Source organism: Podarcis erhardii (genome assembly GCF_964252035.2).
Source record: "Podarcis erhardii genome assembly, chromosome: 14".
Classification (NCBI taxonomy): Eukaryota; Metazoa; Chordata; class Lepidosauria; order Squamata; family Lacertidae; genus Podarcis; species Podarcis erhardii.
In genome coordinates this window covers 41,665,836-41,693,724 of record NC_138503.1, presented here as the reverse complement: position 1 = coordinate 41,693,724, position 27,889 = coordinate 41,665,836, and the positions used below count along the sequence as shown (strand labels likewise).

At 45.1% G+C, this 27,889-nt stretch overlaps 3 protein-coding genes across 11 annotated transcripts in view; 2 read left to right on the top strand and 1 right to left on the bottom strand.

Moving 5' to 3' along the window:
• The window catches only part of DNAH3 (dynein axonemal heavy chain 3), an 88,546-nt gene extending 84,701 nt beyond the window's left edge, over nt 1-3,845 (top strand). For all 7 annotated transcript variants that reach the window (XM_081839437.1, XM_081839441.1, XM_081839436.1 and 4 more), the window contains exons 60-62: nt 198-402; nt 2,076-2,213; nt 3,364-3,845. In XM_081839437.1, the coding sequence (XP_081695563.1) occupies nt 198-402; nt 2,076-2,213; nt 3,364-3,717 (697 nt within the window). In that variant the 3' untranslated portion in view covers nt 3,718-3,845. The remainder of the gene's footprint in view (nt 1-197; nt 403-2,075; nt 2,214-3,363) is intronic.
• A 664-nt stretch (nt 3,846-4,509) lies between these two features.
• On the bottom strand, nt 4,510-20,133 carry LYRM1 (LYR motif containing 1). The gene is made up of 4 exons (XM_081840151.1): nt 20,063-20,133; nt 12,224-12,382; nt 9,833-9,925; nt 4,510-8,570 (listed from the first exon to the last, which is right to left on the bottom strand). The coding sequence occupies exons 2-4, from the start codon at nt 12,380-12,382 to the stop codon at nt 8,454-8,456; spliced, it is 369 nt and encodes a 122-aa protein (XP_081696277.1). The 5' UTR covers nt 20,063-20,133; the 3' UTR covers nt 4,510-8,453.
• Nucleotides 19,587-27,889, top strand: part of DCUN1D3 (defective in cullin neddylation 1 domain containing 3) — a 37,361-nt gene continuing 29,058 nt past the window's right edge. The window contains exons 1-2 of one of the 3 annotated variants that reach the window (XM_081840034.1): nt 19,587-19,680; nt 25,142-25,266. The gene's annotated coding sequence lies outside the window, so the exon portion shown is untranslated. Of the gene's footprint in view, nt 19,681-20,175; nt 20,294-21,680; nt 21,838-25,141; nt 25,267-27,889 lie in introns of those variants that run through there. The other 2 variants (XM_081840032.1, XM_081840033.1) reach the window with 2 other exon arrangements.

The following is a 27,889-nucleotide window of genomic DNA, read 5'->3' as shown; positions in this document are numbered from 1 at the left end:
AATAATGATGGAGCAGCCACAGGCCTGAAAGCTCCACGTATATTTTATGTTAGCATAATGGACATCAAGCGAAATCACAGATATTTGCCCACCTGCTATTCCATATAGAGAAGGTGATGGGACTTGCAGTTGACTGTAGCAGGAGCCTATGGTTAACAGATTCAGGACAGATTCAGAACCATTTCTTCTCCCTCTAGGCTTACAGAGGTTGTACGCAGCAGCCTTGTCAACCTACTTAAAGCCATCAAAGGCCAGGTGCTGATGTCTTCAGAACTCGAGGATGTCTTCAACAGCATGCTTGTAGGCAAAGTGCCTCCTATGTGGGCAGCCAAATCCTACCCATCCTTGAAACCTATGGGGAGTTATGTGTCTGACCTTCTCATGAGGCTGGTCTTCTTTCAGGTATACTTTAGCTCTCATGGTTCAGTGTTGTTGTCAAGATCATTTACACATGAGTAGAGATGGAGGAAGAATTCAATCTGGTTTGCATTTAAACACAGACTTCCCTAATTTGTGCTTTTCAAAGCAATATGTGAACCAAAACACAGCTGGCCTTCAAATTTTGCACTTTTCTGAAGGTTGCAGTGAGGATCTCCAGCCAAGTAATGGGTACAAAAGTGCATGCATTGTGGTAAAGAGTGCATAGAAGTGCATATATTAGTGAATATAACAAACCAAAATGCATTCATTCTATTAGAGAAAATTGCTTGCAAGTATGTGTATATTAGGAGAAATTGGCACTATAATGCTAATTAATTTTCACAAGCACTTTAAAAAAAAGCTCTGCAAAGTGATGTGGAAATGTGTGTGGGGGTGCATTTAAGACTAGAAAAATGAGATACTAAGAGTAACTGTCTATCAATTGAGGTTGCTTTTCTGACACGGTTTCCTTTTGGACAAATAAATGTCCAGCCAGAACTGCCTTTTTATGTAAGTGATTTTACATTCTTTATTTTGTTCTGAGCTTTTAAATTTTGGAATTTGGCGTTTTTGTCTTGATACTGGTCATTGACTGTCATAAAATGACTTGATTTGACTTGAGAAACTGAGAGAGATCAAAATGGGTAGAGTCATAACAATCCTATGCAGGGCCTCCTCAGTAGTTGCTCCCAGACTTTGGGACTCCCTCCCTAGAGAAGTTAGATTGGCTCCCTTCTTGCTGTCCTTCCACAGCTTTTTGTTCCAACAAGCTTTTGGTAACTGACTGCTTTTAATGAGAGGGTCGGTGCCATGCTGTTTTTACTGTAATCATTTGTATGGGTTTAAAATATTTTTGTTCATGTGTGTTTTACTTCTGTCAATGTTTGCTTGTATTTAATTATTGTTTTCTGTTTTTTTAGTGGTTTGTTGACATTTATTGGGATGGCTCAAGTATATAGAACTGGTTTGGGGAACTCAATATTCCCTCAGGATGCAATTTTATTTGTTTTACTTCAAAAGTTTATATATGGCTTAACTCGGTAGTATCTAAGTAGTGTAAATGGAGGCAGGAAGTAGAAAGCTAGCTAGGTGGTTAAGAAAGAGCCACAGATTAGAAGAACTGTTGCAGGAATAGAAGTTAAAAAAGCTCTCGCTGTTAAGGGATCTTGGGTTGCATCAAATGCTAGTCCTACTCCAGAGTAGACCTATTGAATGTGAAGTTAAAGTTAAAGTCAATTAACTTCAGTGGGTCTGCTCTGGAGTAGGACTAGTTGGTGACAACCCTTAATTATTAGATAAGATTCAAAGAGAGACAGCAGTTGCCAACAATAAATTAATTAATAAAAGCCCCAGAAATAGATGCGTACACCAAAAAAGTGTGTTAAATTTAAATATTTTAAATTATATTTATATATGCTTAAGGATCATGCTGGTGTTTTCAGCTAAGTGTGGTGTCAATTTCTTATCCTAATATTTATAAATTCGGACGTAAACCTTTACAGATTTGCATTTGTTTAATGGTGGAGACTGACGGTTTGAGATTCCATTACCCCAAGCTCTTGGCCTTCAAGACTTTACAGCTGACCGTATGCAGTTGTTGTTTCTTTTAATCCCACATAATAACTATTTGCTTTGCTGATTCATGTTAAACCCAGGAGTGGATCAATCACGGACCTCCAATTGTGTTTTGGATTTCTGGTTTCTACTTTACTCAGTCCTTCTTGACAGGAGTTTCACAGAACTATGCCAGAAAATACACCATCCCAATAGATCACATTGGATTTGAATTTGAGGTAAGTAAAACAATTTCATTCCGTGTTTAAGAGTTCCTGTATACTATGCAAAATGAAACTTGGTAACCTAGGACTGTATCCAACGAAACCCTACTGAGAGTAAACCCATTGGAATTAATGAACCTACGTTAGTCATGCCCATTAATTTCAGAGGGTGTACACTGAGAAAGTTTGTTTTCCTTCCATCGCCCTCAGCCAATCCATCTGTAGAGATCAGAGTTAGGCTACTGAAGATTGGGACGTTTGCATGAACTGGAATCTAGGGAACAATAAAGCATATCTGCCAGTGGTATAATTAGGTAATTTTAGAGTTCACAGACTTGCTCCCACCCATCTCTCCTTAAATACCAGTACATATTATATTACTTACTTCAAAAAGGCCATCCTACTGCATTGGGGGGGGGGGCTGCTCATTCTGTTACATGGAGCCCTGGGCACACACCCTTGCTCTGATGGTACCACTGATCTCCAATGTAAAGCACTGAGGCTGGTAAAAAAAGTGTTCTTTCTTTCCTTCCTTCCTTCCTTCCACAAAACATAGATTTCTGAAGCTGCATCCTCCAGAGTCCATTCAGAGCATTCAAAGGCCAGAAACAACAGAGGCCGTTTTCCTATTTAATTGATCCCTTAGTGTTAGAAGATAATAGTAAAATATTAAATAATTGATGGCATGTTGTTAGAGAAAGGGAGAAAAACGAGCTATGGGATTTACCCTTACCCTTTCTCAGAAAATGTCTTTGGGGAACTGTGCAGAGAGTACAGATTCAAAAGTAATAAGTCTGGAGAGCATTATGAACTAAAGTGTAATGAGCATTTAGAAATATGAGGACCAGTGTTGGGATCTAGCTTTTGCAAGCATTTGTAGATATTTCTCTTCCATTCTTTATGTTTAAGAAGCCCGTAGTGAGCTAGTCGGATGGGGAAGAAAGCGTGATGGGGAGTCCTTGTAGATACTTGGGGAGCTTCTGGGTAGATTGAGTCACAGAGGATTGGGTGTGATGTTTCAGCACGCCCTGCTTCAGTGCTTCAGATCCGCAGGAGACATTCCTTGCCACAGCTAGCAACTAGCACTGGATAGAACCTTCCTTCTGCAAGACCTAGGCCATGTTCTAATACACCATCTCTTCTTTCCTTCCCCCACCCAATTTAGGTGATGACACAGGAGCACAGTATGACTCAGTTGCCTGAAGATGGAGCCTACGTGAAAGGGCTTTATCTGGAAGGGGCCCGCTGGGACAGGGAGACCATGCGGATTGGAGAGTCTTTCCCCAAAATCCTCTACGACTCCCTGCCCATCATTTGGCTGAAACCTGGCGAGAGCTCCAAATTTTTGCACGAAGGGATTTACCTGTGCCCCGTCTACAAAACCAGTGCCAGGAGAGGCACCTTGTCCACCACTGGCCACTCCACCAATTACGTGCTCTCCATTGAGCTCCCTTCCGATTTGCCCCAGAAGCACTGGATTAATAGGGGCGTAGCTGCGCTTTGCCAGCTCGACGACTAAATGGTTGGTGTCATATGCCTGTGCTTTCTGATGAAAAAGCACGGCTACAATTATTGCCCCTTTGAAAAAAAAGACGTCTTGGACTACAACCATTGCCCCATTGAAAATAAAGAAAACTTAAGGTTTGAGCAACTTGTTTTATTGCACATTCATCCTGATTTGTTTCCAGGGAGGTTAGACAGCAGCTGCATCTACACCATAATTTTATGTTTGCATGCATGTATTTCATAAAGTTTATATGCTGCTTGATTCTAAAAACAACAACAACCCTCAAAGGGGTTTAAAAAAAGAATACAACAATAAAATTATTAGTAAAAACAATTTAAAACATTCAGACAATTGAAACCAGCAGTGAACTAAAAACACACCAGAATTTCAGATAGAGAAGTAGGCTTGTCTAAACAAGAATGCTTTAAGTAGGTACCAAAAAGAGTGCACTGAAGCTGCCAGCAGGATATCAGTGGCAGGGAGTTCCAAAGTGTATGGGCCACCACATTAAAAGATCAGTTTCGTACAGATGCAGAACATCTGTAACAGTGCCAGTTCCACAGATCAAAGCAGTCAGAGAGGGCTTGTATGTGGTAAGAATCTCACAGACAAATATGTAGTTTGTTAAGGGTCCTGGGAATTGTAGTGCTGTGAGAGGTAAACTACAGTTCTCTAGGTCCTTTGGAGGAGGCCAGGTGCTTTAAATGTATGCTGTGCATGTGAGCGATGTTGCTTCAAGCCAGCATTATCCCACACTTTCCAGTGCACTTTCTCATCTCTTACTGTAAAAAAGACCATTCTGGGGGGGGGGGGAGTGGGTTTGTTGTGCAAGGCCTCCCAATCGCCTTCGACTGCACAACCAGGATTTGCTGGGATGTGGCTGAATCTCACCCCAAACTAGCGATGGTCTGGAGGTCCTCTTTGCTTTGCTCTCAATTTGTTTTCTCTCTCGGGTCGAGCCTTTTTGTATTGAGGATTGAGAAGTGGGCCCTTCCATTCCCCTGTTCTCACAGCCACACTCACAGCAACCCGTTTGCTATCAGGGTGACTCGGGAGGGTGTTCCCAGAAAGAGGAAGCGAAAGGCACCACTGCCAGATCTCTCACTGAACTCTTTGCCTTGGCATTTCATTCAACTTCGCTTCTGGCTTTCCCCAATTCTTACCATGGCTTTCATTTTCAGGTCAGGGTCATGGGTTTGAGCCCCTGCATTGCAGGATGTTGAGCTAGAGGACCCTTTATTCCCTTCTAGCTCTTTGATCCTGTGACTTCATAATCCATCCATTCCTATGTTCCTTGCCCTCTGCCTTCCCCTCTCTGCCCCAGATGTTAATCTTGTGGTTTTAGGCCCCATCTGCACCATACATTTAAAGCAGTATCATACCTATTTACACAGTCATGACTTCTCCCTCTAAAATCCTGGGCACTGGAGTTATTAAGGGTGCTAAGAGTGGTTAGTTCCTCTTCATAGAGAACTCTGGAGCTTGCAGCTCTGTGAGGGGAACACAAATTTTGGGCATCACAAAGTTTATTTAAGTCTGCCACCTTTTATTTTTATTTATTTATTTATTGCTCCCCTCCCCTTTTATGTTGCTGTTTGATTAGTCAGCACACACACACACAGCAGCAGCATAGAAAGCAGTAGGATAGATAAGGAACAACTTCAAAGGGGAAAAGCTATTATTGTAGTCAGTTGGACAGGAAGAAATGACTGGATTGGATGTAGAAGAAAGAAGAGGATGAGTCAAATATGACACATAGGCTGCATGTCTGAATAATTGTATCTCGAGCAGCAAGAAAGACATGCAGAAGGATGAAAAGACACATGGCAGAGCATCTGCTTCCAGGGAAATTGTCTTGTGCCAAGGTTGAAAAACTTGGAACGTGGCCTGCTTGGTTTGCCAGTTCTGTAGGAAGGCTGCCTTTGACCAGGTTAGAGTATATCTCTGCCTAACGAAGTAACCTACTCTGAAAGGCAGCAGCTCCCCAAACAGGGGCTCTCTCTTATCACCTTCTGCTGGAGATTGACCCTGGGAACCTTCTGCATGCAAAGCTATGGTGAGCGATGGTGTTCCCCAAATATCAGAGGACATATGGACTTGCCTGAAAACAAAGGCTGACGGATTTGACGGATAAGGCAATCAATGGCTGCTAGCCATGATGGCTTTGTTCTGCTCCACACTGCCAGAGGCAGTCTGCCACTCAGTGCCAGCTGCTGGGAACTACAAGTGGGGAGGGTGCTGTTGTGCCAATAGCCTATTGTGCACAGATGAACTATGGAAGACACTGCATTGTCAACCATTCGGTTTCATTGGCTGATTCCTTGTCTCTAGTATTATGAGGGGGAAGAAAGGTTTGTCCATGTCCATTTTCTCCTTATGATGCATATTTGTATCCACTTCTATTATGTCCTTGCTTTTTTGCTGAGCTAAAAAGCCCCTAGTGCTGTAACCTTTACTCATGGGGGAAAACATCAACAAGGGAGACAGTGTGGGGGGTACGAGGCACAAAATAGACTGTGGGGAAACCAGCCTTGCTCCTCCGAGGAGTGGGGGGGTGGGGGAAGCCTGCAGCAGCAGCTCCTCTTTTTAGGTATGCACTTTCGCCTGGGCTGTACCTTCCAGCCTTCTCCTGTGGAAGCTTTAATTAACTCCGTGAAACTGTTTTCTGCTTATGCAGAGTCTTTTCTCAAAGAAGCCCAAAATGCTTTGAAAGGGGATCGTAGGTGTAATAACTCCGGGTTTTCAAAGGGCAGCAATTTCAAGACACCCTGATCAAATTTCAAAAGCTGAAAAGGTGTATATTGTTGGGGCTCGGTTTTGTTGTTGCTCCTTTTTAAAACCAAGTTGCATTTTCCCAGGAGTCAGCTGGCTTGGATGCTGTTTAATTTATGAATGTTGAAGAGAGACCCTTTTCTGATTGCCTGGGGCCATCTAGTGAGCGGCTTGCAGAACTGGGTGTTCTACCCCTGAGCTTTTGCCATAACCAGATAGTAATACTGACTCAGCTAATTAGGCCACGCAATACCTCATTGCACCAGCTCACTTGCCTTATTTATATACTTTGGATATTCAAGCTTTTAGTTCCTTTAAGCCCAGAATTCAAAAGATGGATATTCAAAGGGGAAAAAACCCTCTGCACAGCTGTCTGTGGTTAATGGACAACATACATCTCAAGCAGTGAATAGGCTAGACACATTTTAGAGGACGTGTGCAATGACTGAAGCTACACATTCTGGGGAAGAGTAACTCGGGCCTCTTACAATGACGTTTCCACAAATACAACACAAGAAACAATTCAGCCTTAACAGAGATAAAAGAAGAGGACTTTGCATTTCTACCTTGTAGAATTCTCTGATGGAATAAAAGTTGTGCTTTCAAGTCATTTGCAAGAAAAAGGTTTCTTACTTGAGTCATACCCTGTTGACACAAGTTGCTACCAAGAACACAAAACACTTGAAGAAGTGTTCATAAGCTGCTGTTCACCGCATCACCCCACTCAAATCAAACAGCTCAGGCTGACCTGCGTTATTCCTATGGCAGCCAGAGACACCACTATCCTGCTAACCTTAGGTGGATCATTCCATGCTTTGTCTGGAGTTCTGTTTATGTTAACAATTGGCCTGTACCATCTCCCAACATGGAACAGTATGTTCTTAATAGCAGGACCCGCACGCAAATCTATTAGACCTTCAGCTATAAAACAAGGGAATCTGTGGTCTTCCAGATGTTGTTAGATTACAACTCCCATAATCCCTGACCATCAGCTATGCTGGCTGGGCCTGATGGGAGTTGGAGTCCAACAACATTTGGAGGGCCACAGGATCTGTATCCCTGCTTTAAAATTATTATCCATTGAAAGGGAGGCATAAACCAGGGATGGGGAACATGTGGTCCTCAAGATGTTGTTGGACTCCCAACTCCCATCAGCTCCAGCCATCAGGAGTGATGGGAGTTGTGGTCCCCTCAAATGTTGTAGGGTCAAAGGTTTCCCACCCTGGTCTAAATTGGAGGGCTATTTCAGGCATCTTGCCAGAGGGCTATTTTCTGTCTTTGCTGATGTTTTTCCAACCCTGTCCCTTTTCAAACATAGGGCACAGTAGACTGAGTGCTTTATCAATGGCACAAGAGCCTTAAAATGAGTTGGGTGGGTAACATGCTGAATGAGTGCTTGTGGGCTGACATCTACTTCCCAATAAGCGCACATGAAACATGCCAGGATCTCGCACTGGCTAAGCCTCCATGCGATGGATTTTATGCACAAGTTATGGCTCTGCATGAGGATGTAGAGAGAGACTAGGGCCCCCAGTGGGTAGGAATGGAAGGCACAATCTCACTCCTCAGCCATGTGCAAAAAGGCCGGGGAAAATATTGCCCAAACCAGACCATTCTGTTGTCTACTAGAGGTGTTTTCTACTTGCCACACCATGCTGGTGTAGTCTTTGAAAAACAATGTTTTAGGTTTCAGAAGATTATTGACCCTTTCTGCATGGTGCTATATCCTTCTACAATGCAAGACGCATCACACTTTGCCTTTCCTATCATAAATCATCTGACTTTTATTGGTGAGTCATCTGCTGACTCTTAATAAATACAAGACCGTTTGATTGTATCCTTACTCATCGCCTTCTCAGGAACAAGTGGGCCCCTGGCCTTGAGGGCGATGTCAGCAAGTGCAAACCACACCAGTTTCATTTATGCATGAAAGGAATCTGCCAAGCAGTCGAGGAAGACACAGGCAACAGTCCTGATTATGAAATTTCATCGTGGGATTTCAAGTAGATAGGCTTGGAAAGCTTTCTCAGCTTCTCTTGATGTCGAAAAGTACGGCCGTGCTGCTGGGCGAGACCCATGGGAGGCAGATGAGTCTATGAGAAGCAAGGAGAAAATAATTTTAAAAAACCCAAACTTTTGGAAACTGCAAAAAAATCAGAAAACAGACACACATGCAACCAGTTCCACCCCCCTGCCATAGCCCAATGAAGGGGGTGTTGCATGTGGGCCTGGAAGTAGAGTCACATCCCAGTTTCTGTCCCCATAAAGGCATTCCATGGTCCATCTTTTCACACCTTAGGATGAACCATAGCTAATGTTTACCATGGACATGCATTTCTGGACCATTTGTCTCCTTCCTAGTGTGTGGAGGAAACAGTTTGGTTTCTAAACCAGAGATCATGAGTGGTTTTGCTCTAAGAAATCATGATCAGTAAGTAAGCTAACTTTGGCTTTGGGAGCAAACAAACCAGTATATCGCCTTCAGATTTAATGCTAAGCCAGGGTTCCTTTCCCACCCCTTGTTCCAGAAAGGGTGAGAAGGAACCATCTGACCAAGATTAGTGTTTTCACCATTTTCTGTTACACTGAAATAAGATCAGAGGTTCAATTCAGATCTTGTGCTGAACCATTGTTTCCAATGACCACCGTTCAGAACCCAAACCATGAAGTGAGCTTCCAAAGGTACAGGCAAACTATAATTTAGAGCTGTGGGTCTGCTTTTGTTTTCTGTTCACTCCGTGCTCATGTCTCTGAGCCAATGGCCTCTGGAAGTGCATCAATGGATGTAGCCATGGTTTGTCAATTCAAACATTCTGCCAAATGAGGGTTTGCAATCCAATTTCTGGCTGTGGTCTCTGATTTCCCAGCTGATCTCAAAAATGTGGTTTATCAATTCAGCCTAGGTTCTGAGATCTGGGGAGTAAAATCATGGTAAACACTGTATGGGCAGGGGGGAAACAAATGGATTACTGCCATATTGGACCCCCACTTGCAAAAAGAACTGAATGCTGACAGAAGGAACTGTCTTTGTGACTGTCTGTGGGCTGATAATTAATATCATTTGAAGTCTAAAAATTTGAGAATCGGTGCTACATGGTAATTAAGTATCAAGCCAACATCCTGATTCTCCAAGCAACTTGTGTTACTAAAAGACATCATTTTAATGACTCTTGCAGATGTGGGAGACATCTTTGAAGATATACTCCTGATTCAATCTGACTCATGTGCTTAGCAGTAATTGTAGGATTGTTCCTGGAGAAGCAAATGGGATGATTCAGTAGCTTCTGTCTAGAACATGTGGAATTCTATGGAGTAATGAGGCCAAGATATTCACATCAGGTGGATTTCTACTTACAGGCCTTGGATATGGGATGTGATAGTGAAGTCCTATCTCTATCCTCGCTGTGCATTCGTCTATACATTGTTTAATCAGCTTCGGATCTGTTAACTTCTCAAACAACATAAGACAAAACAGAAATCAAAATAGAAAGCTGTGAATCCATGTAGAAATTAGCCATCTCAAAAATCACCTTGCAGGGTCCCCTCCCCCTCTCTCACTAGCCTAGGCGAGGACATTCTATTGATTCTATTTATTAAAAAATAGAATCTGAGGTTGAGGCTGAGGTTGGTGGGGCAATGCCCCATTCACCTTAACAGACCAGCCTCCACTGAGCCAAGTATCAAGGCAGAGGCGGTTTTAGACCAGCAGGACCGCTGTGGTAACACTGGGCGTCAGCCTGCAGGGGGTGCCGAAACAATGCTGCAGAACAGATCACGAGACGTCGGGGTCCCAAATTTTAGCATTGTTCAAAGTCCGCTGCTGATCAAGGCCACGCAGCACACTCGAAAGGAAATTTGTGTGCCTAAGTGCCATTTAAATCAATGGGATCGAAGAGCGTTGTTAAAGGTGAGGTACCCATATCTCTTCTCTGGACTGGGTTCTGAGCAGCCCTTTGATTGATTCCAAATTTAACTCAGAGCAGCGCTTTGTTCTCCCACGGAGTGTCTAATTTGAGCTCTTTTCGCGCCTACCCGTTTGGACTGCACTGTCTTTTAATTAAATTGTAGGTCTACTTTTGATAAAAATATATATCGCTCACAGTTCAGGAAAGCAAAGCCATGGGGTTTTTTTTGTCTCCCAAACATTTCAAAGGAGGAATTCTTAAAACAGAACTCGCATGTTTTAAGAATCTATCAGGGCATCCTTACATTTGAGCCTTCGCCTGGTAGTCATAGGCGAACAGGAATTCCATGCAGGTGAGGGGAAACTTTGGCCTTCCAGACATTGCTGAACCAACCGTGCTTGCTGGGGCTGATCAGAGTTGCAGCAGCATCTGGAGAAAGGAAAATCTCTTCCTCCACAGATGGAAATCCAAGAGGCTGGTTGGAGCAGGGATGGAACTCCCTGCTTAGCCAGCCAGCCTGCCTGGCAGAAGGCATTTTTTGTAACTAGCCTGCTAAGAGGCTCCCTGCCTGGACTAGCCTCTCCCACCTCTACAGCCAACATGAAAACACAGGCTGCTGAACTGTAAGGGGGCTAAAAACCACAGGCTTTTGTGGGCTTATCTTGGTGCAGCAATAAAACTACTAGCAGGTTTGCAAAGGAAAGCAGGGTCTGGTCTGGTTTCACATTGGATGGGATTTCAAATTGACAGGGTTTCAAATTGGATGGAGGACAGTGTTGAGATTTCCTGCATTGCAGGGGGTTGGACTAGATGTCCCTTGGGGTCCCTTACAACTCTACGATTTGACACAGTTGCATCAGATTACAGCCCATTACGGTGGTATTTCACCACACTGATCTTCAGCTGGTCCTTCAGGACCTACAACTGGGTTGTGCCCTGTGCTAAGGCCATTTAACCAGGAACTGCTCTGTGGGAAGGATCCTGATTGCTTTTCAAATGCTGGTATTGTTGTGGGTGGGTATGTGGTTTTTGTTGCTGTTGTTTAAAAACAACAACAGGTCAGAGTTTTTTTTGTACGCCACCTAAGTAGGATTTACATCTGGATGGAAGGAAGAGAGGGATGTCTGAGCCGGTGCAGAAACTAGCTTATTCTACAAAGGTGAGATTCACACTTGTTACTCTGCCATAGCTGTCAATGTTTCCCTTTTTTTAAGGGAAATTCCCTTATTCCGAATAGGATTTCTCGCAAGAAAAGGGAAAAGTTGACAGCTATGTACTCTGCCCCCTTCTGCATATGGCCCCACCCACCAGCAGCATGTGGCCCCTGGGAGGCCGCCAAGAAGGAAATGTGGCCCTTGGGCTGAAAAAGTTACCCTACCCCTGACTTATGATTTGTTCATTGGCAGACATACATTTGGGGGCCCCTGAAGCTTGAACTGTCGTGGGGGCCCCTTTGCAACCGATAACAAGGTCTGGGTAACCACTGCTATCTTAACAGATCACAGATCACCACACCTTTACATCATCTGTGCTGCTAACTTTGGAATTGGAACTCAAATTGGGTCTAATAGACCCAATTTTTTTACTACAGCTGCTTCTGCGTCCCCTCCAAGATTAGGGACCCTGAAGTTTAAGCTTCATTAGTTTCATAATAGATCCTGGATTTGTTTCTTCCATGGGGAAACCCGATGGTGATCACAGTCTGGTCTAAAAAGAAGCAACCGTCTGCATACAAAGAACATTTGCCCTGTCAGCTGGGACAGAGCGGGAAGAAGCCAGTCCTCCTGCCACCTTCGATGCCAACTCAAAACCCATAAATATTCAGCAAGGCAAACACTCACATTTTTATTCTTTAGGAATAACGTTTTTGCTTCATTTATAATGTACTGTTTTTCTTTGATGGTCTCTTCCATCTGGCCGGATGCCGATTGCCATTTTCTGGCGATGCGAAATATCTTGCGATAAAGGCCAAGAACTTCTTGACGGGTGACGGGCGTCATCTAGAGAAACAGGGAACAGACCCACCAACATTTATGGTTGTGGGGGTGGGAGGAGGCCTCCAAACAGATGGGATATTTTCACATACTCCTTAATTAGTTTTCAAATATTTTAACGGCTCCTAGCTGAACACAAAGAACCAGAAAAGACAGAAAACTACTATCATCTGCCAATGACAGAGAACATTTACTTTCTGTGTACCAACTTGGGGGAAGGAGGTGGGCATCCCAGACCCTCCAAGTGTCCCTATTTTCCAGGGACAGTCCCGGATTTACAGACGCCATCCAGGTTTCTGATTTGACACCGAAATGTCCTGTTTTTCCTTAGGACGTCCCTATTTTCATTAGAGAAATGTTGGGAAGCTATGGAATTATCAGATCCCTGAGCCACCTGAAGGCAGTCCTGTATAGGGAAGTTTTTTTAATGTTTAATGTTTTATTATTGTTTTTATATATGTTGGAAGCTGCCCAGAGTGTCTGGGGCAACCCATTCAGATGGGTGGGGTGTAAATAGTAAAATTAGGACGTCCATATTTTTGTCGGAGAAATGTTTGGGGGTATGTCAAAGGGCATGCTGGATCCAAGCCAGTGATCCATTTAAAACACGAACACATTTGACTCAAGAACGATGAATGCAGATCCAACCTACGTCTCAGAACAGAAGCTTGTCTGTTGTTCGGGGCTTCTGGTCTTTTAATGCCGGAGGTTTCTGTGAAGTCAAGACTAAGTTTTCGTTGTCTGTGAATCCAGACAGCGATTCTCAACAAGATGGGCACAATACTCCCTTTCTTAACTGTTCTCAGCAAAGGCGACCTATTGTCATTTCTCAAGGAAAGGATGGCAAATGTTTAACTAGGCTTTGGGAGGCTGAAGGAAAATGGTGGTCTTTCAGAACGGCTCAGAAACCGGCCAAGCCAGATTGCCTGTCTCACAACAGGGGATTAGGGGACTGGATCTGGCTGGTGCAGTTATTGGGCAAACCAGATTTAAACCTCTCCTCCAATGAAGGGACCACAGCATCACCGTGAATGCAACGTTTTCTGTTTTGGAGGTGGACTGGGCACTTGGCCACTGTTCAGTACTCTGGAACAAGGATGGGGAACCCTTGGCTCCCCAAATATTGCTGTACTGCAACTCCCATCAGCCCCAGTAAGCATGGCCAATGGCCAGGGATGATGCAAGTTGTAGCAACATCTGGGGAACCTGTGACGCTCCACATGATGTTGAGTTAATACTCCCGTCCTCCCTGTCCATTGGCCAAAATCGTTGGGGCTGATGGCCGTTGGAGTCCAACAACATTTGAATCATGCAGTGGTGCCTCGCAAGACGAAATTAATCTGTTCCGTGAGGCTCTTCGTATAGTGGTTTTTTCATCTTGCGAAGCAAGCCCATTGACAGCTTAGCGGATTAGTGCTATTAGCGGTTTAACGGCTTTTAGCGGATCAGCTGATAAGCGGCTTAGGGCTTAGGAAAAGGGGGGGAAAGGGAAAAAACCCCGCAGGAACTCGCAAGACATTTTCGTCTTGCGAAGCAAGCCCATAGGGAAATTCGTTTTGCGAAGCGCCTCCAAAACGGAAAACCCTTTCGTCTAGCGGGTTTTCCGTCTTGCGAGGCACCACTGTATAAACATAGAATTGTAGAGTTGGAAGAGACCCCAAGCACCATCTAGTCCAACCTCCTACAATGCAGGAATCTCAGCTAAAGCATCCATGACATATGGCCAGCCAACCTCCAAGGAAGGAAAGTCCACAACCTTCCAAGGGAGACCGTTCCACTGCTGAGCAGCTCTTACTGTCAGAAAGTTCTTCCTTATGTTTAGTCGGAATCTCCTTTCTTGTAACTTGAATCCACTGGTTTGAGTCCTACCCTCCAGAGCAGGAGGAAACAAGCTTGCTCCATCTTCCATGGGACAGCGCTTGAGATATCTGAAGATGGCCATCAGATCTCCTCTGTCTCCTCATTCCAGGCTCAACATAGGCAGCTCCCCCATCCCTGCTGCACAAAAATGCTCAGCAATCGGCTCAGGTGTGCAGACCTTTGGTCCTCAAGATCTTGCTGAACTATAACTCCCATGATCCCTGGCTTTTTTTTTTTAGATGACATGATATTAAATTTATTACGGTCAGAGACCAGCTTGAGAAACACAAATGGAACTACAATCCCAATAGCAAAACAGACATTTAAAACAATGTACGACAATGGATTTTAAGTTTAAAAGTGCGATAGGCATATAAACACATAAAAACTTAAAAATAGACTGCCTTAGAGAAATGACCCAAAGTCGCCCATGGATCTGGGTTTGGGAATTTTCTTAGCAAACTAGATTGAAATGGGGGTTGGTCTGCGCCTACAGATCTGTTCGCAGAATCTGGCGACAATCGGAGTCATCTTGTGGTCTTTGCCTAACAGGAGAAGATCAAATTTTTGTTTACCGAGAGGTCAGCAAGCCTCACCAGCAGGGGTTCAATGGTTTCTCTACGTGCCTCATCGTAAAAGGGACATCTAAAAAATATGTGTTCAGGGCTTCCTATATCCCCCAATGACTAGATGATCCACTGGCCTGATCCAGCAGGGGTCTTCTTATGTTCTCCCTGGGGTCCACCTGGGCCCCCCACGTTTGAGTACATGACCCTCAGAATCAGCCCTCTTCTCACATGGAGCTTTCAAGCAAACCAGAATAAGTGAGAGATTGCATATCTCCTGCTGTGCGTTGACTCTATCTCAGAGCAGTGGGTTCGAGCCCCTCGTTGAGCAAAAGATTCCTGCATTGCAGGGGGTTGGACTAGATGACCCTCGTGGCCCCTTCTGACTCTACAATTCTATTATTCTACAAAACGCTTTCCGATGGCACAGCTCAGCCAAGTCCTTTCTGCTTTCTCCATGGCTGTTGAAAGGAATGAGTGATGGATACCGGGCTTTGAAAATGAAAAGGGAGAAGGGAGAAGGGAAAAAAGCCTCAAGCAGGTGTTGAATCTATTCTTGGTTAAAATGTCAGCAGCAATTACTGGTCTCTCGAGGTGAGCGGAGAGAGGAGGAAGCAAAAAGGCAGCCTTCCTTCTTCCCCAGCACACATACACAAACCGCCTTTGCTTGGCTGAAAAGTATGATCCCTGGCTTTGAGCCATGCTTGCTGGCTGATGGGATTTGGAGTTCAGGAACATCTGGAAGGCTGACAGTTCCCCACAACTGTACACTGAAGGCACAGCAGCTTCCTAATTTGAGCTCAGAAAGGAAACCCATTTCTAAGATCCCTCTGGGGGTTGGAGGTCTCCCGCTGTCTGCCTCTCAATACCATTCATCCATGTGTGCACAGGAACACAGGAGACTGGCTTATACTGAATCAAACCCATTGGCTCATCTAGCTTAGCACTGTCCTCACCAAGTGCAGGCCAGATCTGGAGAACCTTTGGTTTTTCGGGCAGCCCCATATGGAGATGTTGGGGGTTGAACCTGAGACCTTCTGGATACAAAGCAACTGTTCTACCTTCCTGCGGAGGAATCACATCAGCAGGGGACGTTCTGGCCTTTGTCCTCGGCGCCTGCTTAACGCCACTCTCGGGCACCTTTCCAAGAACGGCCGGTGTCAGGAGTCCCCATTTCGCTGTTTTAAGAGCTAAATTATAACACTTAGCTGAAGTGATGGCCCACAATTGCTCTGCAGCTGGGAGCGGTGACAGATCATCATTCACGGCTCCGCACATTTAAGCTGCAGCAACAACGAAAAAGTCAGTGGGTCAAATTCAACCCTGGGGTAAAATACGAGCGAAGAAAGCCAACAGGCCTGCCGCTGTGGTGGACATTCAGCAGATTTCCTATGAGGAAGAATGAACAGCTGGCATGCTTCGCCCCCCGTGACATTGAAGAGAAGGGGAACGGAGGAGGATTCTTTGCTTGGCTGAGAAGATCACCTTCTTTCCAGTGCACAGTTACGCATTAAACTATCAAGTCGTTTGGCATGAACAGGATTCATTCCCCCCCCCCCCCGCGACAACAGCTCATCTGGTTTAACGATGCCAGGAGCAGGTGGGCATTTCAAACGCCCCCCCTCTTTGTGCAAGATACTTGGGGAAGCTTCTGTTTCGACTAGTGCGCTGGGATTTGAGCAAAAGGGGAACGGGATTAGGGCTGCAGCTGCTGAAGAGGTTGCAAGCCGGTTAGCAAGGCACTGCTCTGATCTTTTGTGTGAAGTCGGGTATTTTAGGAAGCTGTCTTAAACTGAGACTTGGTTCCACCTAACTCAGCAGTGTTGGCGCAGACTGGCAGGGGCATTCCAGGGTTACAGAGAGGGTTCTCTCCCAGCCTTACTGGGTGATGCTGAGAACTGAACCTGGGATCTTCGATATGCAGAGAAGATGCTCTACCACTGGGTTGCAGCCCTTCTTGTCATGTGGGGTTGACGCCTGGAGGACCACATTTGCCTCACAGGCCTGAGGCTCCCCATCTGTGGTTTATGGCTTACTATTAGATGCAAATGCAGCCAATATCTAAAGGTCCCTGATTCGTTCCTGTGCATTGGCAGCTGTGATTCTGAAACTCAATGTAGTGGTGAATGTATTGGGCTATGGCTGGAGAACCTGGGTTCAAGTCCTCACTTGGGGAGTCTTTTTTTCTCCCTGAACAGTAGAGAGGGGGTGGTTTTCAATAAACAAAATAGCCAATCTTTTAGAAACAGTCTGGTTGGCCATAGTCAGAAGCTGGATACTGAACTAGACGGACCCATCATTAAAAAATAAATATAAAAAGCAGCAATTCTTAGCACTGGGCGGTTCAGAGGAGCAAGAGATGGACCTGCTCAGGAGCCACCAATGATCTTGCAAGGACTTCTACCTGCCCTTCACTGCATTTCCTAGTTGCAGAAGCAAAACACTGACTCAAGCTCTTTTCTAGAGAAATCCTTTCATTGCTTCAAATACATCCAAGATCTGCTCTGTCAGGAAAAAATGTACACGGATGACCTGAAACCAAAGGCAATTTGGATAGTAACGTTACCAACCATGGGGTGGAATTGAGAGAGGGAAGGATCACAGGCACATTTCCTTGTTTTTTCAAACGTTATTCTCTCTCCTATTTGGTGACATAATTTAAAAAGAAAGTTTAGAACTCCTCAGCCTCTTATACTTTGCACTTGTGGGATTGCCTTACCCACTCGGTATGCCCACTCGGCCACTTCAATCTATGGAACTGGCAATGCTAGAGGTGCCACATAATATTTGTTCCGCATTCATAAGAAATGAAACTTTTACTGTGGCAGCTCCTATACTTGGGAATTCCTTGCCTGTTGACATCAAGCCTTTGCTGGACTCTTCTCAGTGCCTTCTTAAAACATCTTTGTTTAGGCAAGCTTATCCAGACATACAGAAATCGTTTTTTTTACTCTCTTTTTAGCTTGCAGCTGCTTTCGAATGTTTTTAATGCCCACTTTTAATTGTATTTAATGATAATTTTAGTATTTTGTTCTGTATGTAAACTTCTCTGAGGTTCTACTGCAATCAATTATATAAATTTTGTTATATAAAATAAAAAGAATGTTCTGATGAAGACTAATGGGACAAGATTTGCCTTATTCCATTTTAAAAAATGCAATCAGACAACTGTTTCCCACCCCCAAGGAAATTCTCCCAAAACATCAATACATGTAGAATTTGGTCAACGCTGTAGCCCAGCAATTTAATTTCACCTTATAAGTCTCAGCAGCATGAATAAAGTCTTTTCCTGGAACTCTTCTTTTATTTATTTTTTCTTTAGCACGACAAATGACATTCTCAGCTATCTCTGCACTCATTATAAGAATGAGGCATCCAAAAATATACAACCCAAATCCGGAGCAAAATAATGGATTTGCACTTCTTATTCATTTTTGGCCTTTTGGCAAAGGTGACTAAGCACTCAGAAAATAATAGAAATTATCAAATACTGGGCCAAGGCCAAAATAAAACAATGAATCTAAATATTAATGAAACTAATTATTCTCCACGAATTTCGCTTGCCCATGATATGACCAGTTCCTTCCTACCTCCCATTGCTTTGACTCAGATCAACTGAGCCCATTCAAAAGATGCTCCAGTAATGCTGATTTTTTCTGGGTTGCAGGTGGAAAGCCACATACACACAGCAAGTGCTGCTCTTGCTCCTCTCCTTATTTCAGTTTCGCTTATTGCTTTCAAGGGTAGGCTTAAAACAAAGGCTTCCCTTACGTTCGTGGGTTCGTGGGTTTCTTTTGCGGGCTTCAGCTTTGCTCAGTTGTCACTGATGTTTTAACTGCTGGCTTGAATATAATTTAACATTCCCATCAGCTAACACCATCGGTGGGGCAACTGTGGCTCTACAGATGTTGGAATCCAACTCAAAAGAGTCCCAGCCAGCATACCCAATGGTTGGGGGTAAAGCTGTTGGCTCCCAGCAACAGCTGGAGACCCCAAAGTTTCCCCATTCGTGGCTAACGTCCTATCTACCTATGACTTATGGGTGGTGGTGTTGAACACATGAGATGGTGTCATGGGGCAACAGACACTGTGGTCACCCCTAACCTGGCATCCAATCAAAATGACTACTCCCAAAGCATTCTGGGAAGTGTAGTTTGCAAAGGGTGCTGAGCTCACAGATGTGCAATCCCCATCACCTTTAACAAACTACATTTCCCATGACTGGGGAAAAGCTGTAACTGTTATAAGTGGTGTAACTGTGTTTTACATATATAGTGTAGACTTCACCTGCATGTTACATGGAAAGCCTGAGTTTCAGGGTACAGTGGCGGGGTGGGGCGGAGCCCTTAGCTTTTCTGATGGGAACTCCAACGACATATAAATCATATTAAATAATAAATAAAAATTAGAATACAGAAATGCATTCATAGCTGTCAACTTTCAGATTTGAAAATAAGGGATCAGCAGCCTCACCTGTCCCGGGGACAGTCTACCAGTCTAACAATCCCGGATAGCAGTGGGAAACATTGGCACTGGAATAAGGGAATTTCCCGCAAGAAAGGTTAGGTTGACAGCTATGAATGCAATGCAAATCTGCATCTTTTCGGGAATGGTGGTGGGCAATGTGTTAGGGGTTCACCCTAGGAGACTATACTCCCAATGGACTGACACAGGGGTCTCAAGCAGCATCCTATCACAACTAAGCCCCATCAGGCTCCGCCCCATGGTCTTCAAGGCCCCGCCTTTGAGCTCCTTCAAGCCCCACCCCCTGAAAGTGAGGTTGTCATGGCAGCTTCAGCAGGAGAGCAAGGGCACAGCGCTGGGAGGAGATGGCAGGGGGTGTGATTGACTGCCAAGAGACCCAACTGAGGCGTCAAGGTGTTATAAACGGGTGCATTTAAGGGGTCAGGTTCTTCCTCTCTTGGTTGACATTGGCGACGCCATTTTGTCGCCAGGCCAAGTTGCTTTGGCGCCCTCTAGAGGAGAGGGCAGGAACAAGTCGAGCGCTCTAGGGACCCCGCGGAGCCATCTGGGCTGTACCAACATACGAAGGGGGCGGGGGTGGCGAGTGCGGAAGGCCACACCCACAACCAACCCCTCCTCATTTCAAAACGCTTGCCTTGGCCTCCACCGTGACACGCCCGCCCTTCGTGAGCACTCCAACCTTCCCTTACCTGAGGCAGGCATCGCCCTTCCCCTCCCTCCCCCACCCTCCCGACTAGCATAGTTTCACCCGACGCGGCTTTCCTCCCTCACTTACCTCAGAAGCAGGAGAAGGAGAACGACGACGACGGGGGGGGGAGGGGCGGGGGAGTCCAGCGCCCCCTCTTGCCCTCACTGCGTGCGGCGTCAGGCACGTCGGCGCGGGCGCCGCCTTGCGTCAGCGCGTCGCCAGCTGACTCCCCAAACGGACACCGCCCCCCGGAAGTGATGCAGGGGAGGCTGAGCCCGAGTGGGAGCCCTGGCCGCTGTAAGGAGCTGGTGCGGAGGGGTGAGTGAATTGGGCTGTCTCTCTTCCCGTCCGTTTCGGGATGGGGCTGGGGAGCCTCCCGTCGGTTTCCCCCACCCCCACTCCCTTCCCTCACACACGGGCTCCCTGCCCCCTCCCCCCTTGAGCAACTGCCAAGGTCCTCAGCTCTCCCCCCCCATCGCCCCCCTCTCTCTGCCTCTCTTCCCCCTTGGACTGCCCCGAGTTAGAAGGGGCTTCGGGGTGGGGAGAGAGGGAGGAGGAAGATTTGGAGCCCTGGTGGGGGGATACGTGTTCCCTTGGAGGGGTTGGAGGGGTGGGTCGTGAGGGGGCCCTGAAAGTCCCCATGAGGGAAGCAGGGGCAGTGGAGGAAGGGGGTGAGAGAGTCTTCCATCCACCCCCCCCTCCTTCCAACTTTGGGGCATGTAAATCTTCCCTGACTTCCCACCTCTCCCAACACCCCCACCCCAAATATAAGTGTCTCTCCTCCTCCCTTATCTCAGAAGGTGAGTTGGTTGCAGTCTCTAGTCAGATTTTGTGTCTGTGGAAGCTTCCCCTCCTTTTAGCTAGGTGTTAGGATCCGCTTGATCTGGGTGCGTTTTTACTTGGTAAATTCAGAGGTTTGCTTCCCACCCCAGGATGTGTGACTAGGAGGATGGGGGGGGGGGGCGGCGTCACTGCCACTTTGTGTCCTAGGGTGAGTTTAGATTGGAATGGTATTAAACCCACCCTTACTCACAAAATTGTGTGGGTGTTTTTGTTTTTTGGTGGGAACTCCCCCTTCCCCTTTTTAGGCTACAAGGTAAGGATCCACCCATGGTCCAATCCTGGGCAAGTTTTCTCAGGGCAAGTTGCCCAAATTCAAAGGGGCTTACTCCCAAGTAAGTGTGTGGGACTGCACCTTTTAAATATGTGGCTTGGAAGTAGTGGCAGGATGGAAGCTGCTATTTTAACCATCCTGGTGTGCTCGGAGTGGGATGGTTAAACTGTGGTTAAACACATATGCGCACACCACTTTCTCATAAATGTTTGGAATGTGTGGTCATTGGTTTTGGGTTTTTCTTTTTGAAGGAGGCACTTCCCCCTTTCAGAAATTAAAGATCATTTAATATGCAGAGGCAGTTGACACTGATGTTTTTCGGTCATTCTTCCACCTACGCTTAAATCCATCCCAAACACACTTTCGCTACCTCCCTATACTGTGAAATATTTTAATCTGTGTTAGTCGTGAGCATGGAACGTGGATGTGGTTTTTCTTGTTCCAAATGAATGTCCCCAAGTGAGAGGAGGAAAATGGGAAAGTGTCTGTCCCTTCCCCTCCACGCCCCCAAAGTCTGGCACACTGACACCTTCACCACCACCAGTAGTGCAAGATCACCAATCTCCTGTCTCCTCTTTCAGGAAGTCAATTTATTGGACTGTGGTCATAATACATCAATTTTGAGGTGCTTCCACAATTGAGGGTCAGATAAAGATGACCTCTTGTTGATACCTCAGTGCTGAAGAGGCTGTTCCTTTATTTATTTCTTTAGTGTCATCTACATACATGGTGCTTTACAAAAAAACAGGTATGACAGGTCCCTGCCCTGAGGAGCTTACATCCTGAAATACACATGAGACAAACAGCAGAGGAAGTGAGGAAAAAATGAGTAGGAGATCCATTGTGTTCAGAAGACTTGCACACCTCCTCAGGGATGACCAAAGGCTTTCTGGGAAAGGGCTCAATGCCCTGGTTGTGGGCTTCCCAAAAAATTCCAGGTGACCACCACCAGGAATGAAATGCTGGACTAGATGGGCCTTTGGTCTGAACTAGCAGATCTGTTCTAAGATGCTGAGGATTACTTAATTTATGGGGCGGAGCACTCAGTGTTCTTGACTTCGCTGGTGCCCTAGTAGTAGTATAGACTTCTCGTTGCCAGCTTCATACAGGGTGAGGTTTTGGGGTGACAGCTCTGTCTCTGTTGCCTTTTCCCTTTCAGCAAGTCTCTTATTAAATAAGAGACCTTTCCTAGTCTGCATCTGTACCGGATATGCTTTTAGATGTTTTATCGCCTGTGTTTGATGGCTACTAGCCATGGTGGCTTTGCTCTGCTTCCTTGCAGTAATGCTTTTGAAACCACAGGAGGGAGAGCGCTGTTGTGTTTGAGTCCTCCTGGGGGGCTCCCCAATCTTTTGTGGTGCTTACTCTTTTTTGTGTGGCTCAGGTACAGGATCCAGGTCTCAGGGAGGAGCTTGCAGTGATTGTCAAAGAGATAGTTGGGTGTCTTTTTCTCTGAAGAATTAAGGGATAACAACGAAAGTGCTTTGTAGCTAGTGAAACGAGAAGTGGGATTTCCCTAACTGTAGAAAATGTGTTCCCTTTTTTTTAACTGGCTTTGTAGGAAACGTGCAAACAAAACGCCACATTCCAGTGTGGTTTGCTTTTCCAGTCATTATTCATATTCTCTTCCTATCTGAAGGGTGTGGAGGTAGATTTTTTTAAAAAAGCATAACACCCTGCCCCCAAGGGGGTTTAGTGTTTACGCGAGCAGTGAGTTCAGAGGTGTGTTTTTAAATAAAGTGACAATAATCATTTTTTTAAAAAGTTAATACTAATAACCTAAAGTACTTCGGTTTGCACAATTTGTATTTCTTTGTTTCTGAAATACTGGCCTTTGAGCTAAAAAGTTGTGGCCAAGTAGGTTCATAAAATACATATCTCTTATAATTTAGATTTAAATGCAGCCCCTAGATTTCTTTCTTTCTTTCTTTCTTTCTTTCTTAAAAAGCAAATCCTCTTAAGGTGTGCATTTCTGAGGGTGTCTTTTTTAATGAAAGAGAACTGCCAGTATAATGAAGTGCTGCTCTTAAAAAATATTTTGGACAATCCATTTAAATCAGGGATGGCTAGTGGATATTTTGGATTATCCATTTAAATCAGAGATGTTCTTCCAGCCACGGTTGGGCAGTCCCACCCATCAGCTCCTGCCAGCATGACCAACGGTCAAGGATGATGGGAGTTGTAGTCCAACAACAGCTGGAGGGCCACAGGTTTACCCCTCCACACACACATTTAAATATGCATGCAGTGGTAACAGGATGCCAAGGCCATAATGTTAAGTTAACCAATTTGTGGCAGTGTAATAGAAACGTGTTTGTTAATGACAAATGACTAACAATTGTTGCAAGCAGTGGTTAAGCAAACATTAACTGGAAGTTGTTTCCTTTTACGGCTACCATTGAGAAGAATGTTTGCACTCTTCAGGCAATCTGGCCAAAACAATTGATGCTCTGTCTCTTCCAGAATGGCTTTGGACTCCAGTGGGATGCCTATCCCTTAAATTCTTTGAATAGACTTTCGAACCACAAATTTCCTCTAAAGCTCCTGGAAGCTCTGCTTTTTTCAATTGCCTTGCTGTGCTACTCAAAGCAGAGGTGGGGAGACTGTGGCCTCACCAAATGCTATTTTTATTAGTATTATTGCGTTTATATCCCACCTTTCCTCAGACAGCTGAAGGTGGTGCACATGGTTCTCCCCTTCCCTGTTTTTTCCTCACAGCAACCCTGTTAGGTATTAGGTATTAGGTATTTGTTGTCTAGCCGACAGCCAACTAGGTAGCTTCATGGCACTGAACTCCTAAAGAAGAACTTCATCTTCCTTAAGACTTACAGATCACTTTTTGCACAACACAGACTCTCAGTTGGCCTTTCTAATAGAGGTGTATTCTATCCAGTTTCATTAATATTGGAATTTGGATTTATTTTAGTGGGTCAGCATGGCTACCTTTGCTCTTCCAGTAGGCATCTAATTCCAGTCCTTCTTCCCATCCCCAACTGAGCAACTTCAGTGATGGAGGGCTTAGCAATTTGTTTCAGACATTCAAGAAAGGGTGGTAGCTTTGGAAATGTATCTGAAGCCCAAGGGCTAGAGCAAGTTGCATATATTAGCTGCATGTAATTACCATAATTTGTAGGTCATTTCCACAAATGTGCTGGGTGCCAACTAGCAAGAGACAGATACGTTTCACTCCTGCGATAATTCTGGGTTTGAATGGTTAACATCAAATATGCAAAACCCTAGCCCCTCATGCCACCCGGCCAGTGAATCTGAATAAGCTCTGGAGACCATGAGATTTCCAATGCTCCAAGCTAACCCTGCCCCACTTTAAGCTTTAGCATGAAGACCAAAGCATGGCCCAACAAACATCACTTTTTAGCACTGTTATGTGTGATGCGGTGGATTTAGACGTTCTCTGTAGCATCAGATGTACAGGCTGCCTTTATTTTATCTTTACAAATGTTGATATTTTGAGCCTTCCATAGTAGTAAGAATTTTGACTGAAATATAGTTGTCACATAGGCAGCATTCAAAAGTTGCCAGACGCATTTTGCACCTGGCTATTGGCCACGTGCGACCAAGTAAGATGCCCGGGCGTCAGAATGGCACCTGACATCTCCACCATCTGGAGCTGCATGCCTGGGGATCCTTGGATCTTGACAGTTTTCACACACCAGCAACACATCTTGTAGAATTGTACCTGATGTATTTTATCTGCACAATCAGAATGAATTTCAGGAGCCAGAAGGTCATATTGAAAAATATGACTTACAAACCATCAAGCCCCAAAATGGCAACTAGGCATTCCGTTTTGGATGCTTCACTGCTGATATGCATTAAAAACTGGCAAGAGTATTAACAGTCTGGATGGAAGGGTAATAATCAACAAGGAAGGTGGGTGGGTGGGTGCGTACCATCAATGTTGGGTGGATAAGATTAGGATTTTAACCATTGGACAGGACATCTTTCCCAGATTTTTACCTGTAACTGGAAACCTATACTATCTCTCCTTTTTAAAAAATAAAAAATTAAAAGTAACTATTTTGAAATCGTAGGTTCTGGACTTCCTGGATGCCCAGCCGTGCTTTGAAGACTTGTGACCACTGCTGTTGGGCTCATGGTCTATACATTCGCTGCGAGAGAAGAGGCACCCTTGGAATACCCTGCCAGAAAGAACCGGGTATGTATCTGCTTCTGTAAAGATCTGCGCTGCTCAGCCTTAGGAGGTGGTGGGGAGGAGAGGGGGAAATGCTCCCTTAGCTGTGTTGTGATTGCAAGTCAGGAAGCTTCGGAGAAGGAATGAAAAGTTGTCCTTCCCATCAAGCAGTGTTAATGCTGGATGCTGGTAGATTAACAGCCTGGTTGTGTTAGCTTCGTTCCAATGGAAACTCTTAAACCTCTCTGTTATACTGTTAGTTGCACTGGATTCCCACCCCTCCCCAGAACACCTTTGTTTATTTGTAGAAAAGTTTTAAGATTTTCACAGTAGAAGAATTCCCTCTCCCTAGTTGCACATTTGTGATAACAGGACATATAGCGATGCGCCTCAATTTCCCACATCTCTCACCTCCTCATCGCCACCAATCTCCACCTCAAATGTCATGGTAGTTTCCTAAATGTGTACAGTACTGCGTCTTTAAAGTCACATATTAAGCAATTTGTGGTTGCAGTAGACACACATACGGACTTTCCCATTCTGCAAGCATATGCAGGAACTGAAGAAAGGTTCAAAAGAAGTAAAGGCGGGACTACAGAGTGAAGAATAAAGGAAATCCAATTTGTTGTAGTTGAGAATATCCACATTAAATAATGCTGCAAATCACTGGTGTTTGATTTATCCCAGGGATGATGCAATACCACACAATGAAGACAACTTGCATTTTATTTATAGCCTTTTTACCCTGCTCTTTAGCCAAGAAGGCTCTTATTACAAGGGACAGTAATAAGACGGTCTCTGCCCTCTGGCTTGTTATCTAAAAGACATGGCACATAAGGAAAAAGGGGTAGGAAGGGCAGAGGAAAAGGGCAAGCTCAAGCATCAGGTCTTAAAGGTGCAGCTCTTACCATTACCAGCTGAAATGGAAATAGTTCGGGATTCCTCATGGATTGGCTGCTGCTAAGTGACAATCAAGGGGTGGTCAAAGGCGTCTGGGATCTTGGCAGTAGCACGATGGGGGCTGTTAAAAGCTGTGCTGGATTTGCTTGCTGCTTTTTCCATGTTGACTGCTATGAAGTAGCTTTTTAGGCAGAACTAGCTAGAGTTCTGTGAAGTGGGTCTCTCTTAGGGGCTGCTGAACCCGTGGTGGTGGAATGTGAGATGCTGTCGTCTTGAGGGCCTTGAGTTCAAGGCACAAGGTGTTTTGTTTTTCAACAGTGAGCATGTGGGTGGCCAAGAACAATGCTTGGCAGTTATGCGGCACTTTGTGTGTTCAGAGTTATGTGCATTCGCTTCTACAGGAAGCTAAAGCAGGCATGCAGAGTTAATCCTGATAAAACAAATGGGACTGGGGAGAAGCTGAGGCTTGCTTAAGGCAACTGAGTGGGGCCCTGCTCAACCATATGCCTTCCCAGGTGGCCTTGGGCCAGTCCCCATCTCTCAGCTTAGCCTTTCTCCAGGGTTGATGTGAGGATACAATGGGGGAGTAGAGAACCATATGCATTACCTTGGGCTCTTTGAAGCAAAGGTGAGATAGCAACATAATAAATACCGTATTGGCCTGAATATAAGCTGCACCTTTAAAACTCAAGGGGAAAAAAGAAAAAAAAGACAATATCCAAATATAAGCCACTCCCTTAAAATTCCGCAGACACTCACACGCATTCCATTTTACCGTATGTCTGTTTTAGCAGCAATATTGTAAAAGCCAATTTTTGTAAGTTCACGAATTTAAGCCGCACTCTCACTTTTCACTGTCGGAATTTGGGGGGAAAGTGAGGCTTATATTCAGGCCAATATGGTAATTTTTAAAGTGGGGGGACTCTCAGTCTCATACGTGAGCGCCTAGATCTCAAGGATTGTATCCAAGTCTGAGTAAGGCTTGCGTTGGATACAGCCCCATGTCTGGACCATTACAAAATGCATGTGAGGGCTAAACTATACGTTTCATTAAGGATGTGTTTACAGTTGTGCCCTTAGAAGTGTGGCAAGTGCTTTCTTAGAATCGTAGAGTTGGAAGGGACCCTAAGGATCATCTAGTCCAACCCCCTGCAATGCGTAAACAGGCAGCCATCCCATACGGGGATCGAACCTGCAACCTTGGCGCTATCAACACCATGCTCTAACCTCAGGAAACAAACAAGTGGTGGTGAAATCCAGATGAGATCTACAAGGTAGGGGATTAGCTCTTGATCACCAGAAAATGTTATCTGTTTAAGCTGCTAGTTGCACACATTCATGCTGTCTGCTGAAACTAGCACTTTGCCGGGGGGGGGGGGGGGAATAACAGTGGGAAAGTGGTATGTGGGGAATGGGTTAAGCCACTCCCTCTTCATGGCACTTCCTAGTCACTGCTTGAAAAACCAAACAAACCGAAAGGAAACACTGGCCATACATCTAAGCACGCAGTTGTAAACACACTATTACCAGGATGTATAGCTTGGCTCAGAGTTTTAGGGAAATGCAGATTTGCATCTGGGTTGCTGGTTCCCCCTCGCACACACACACCTTTTCAAGAACACACGCATTTCCCAGATAGCGATGTGGGTTTTCTGGAAAACTTTGCCTTGGCACATTTCCCAGAAAACTCTGGAAAATGTCCCATTGCCCTGTATCTTTAAAAGAAAAAGTTATTCCAATAGTCAAA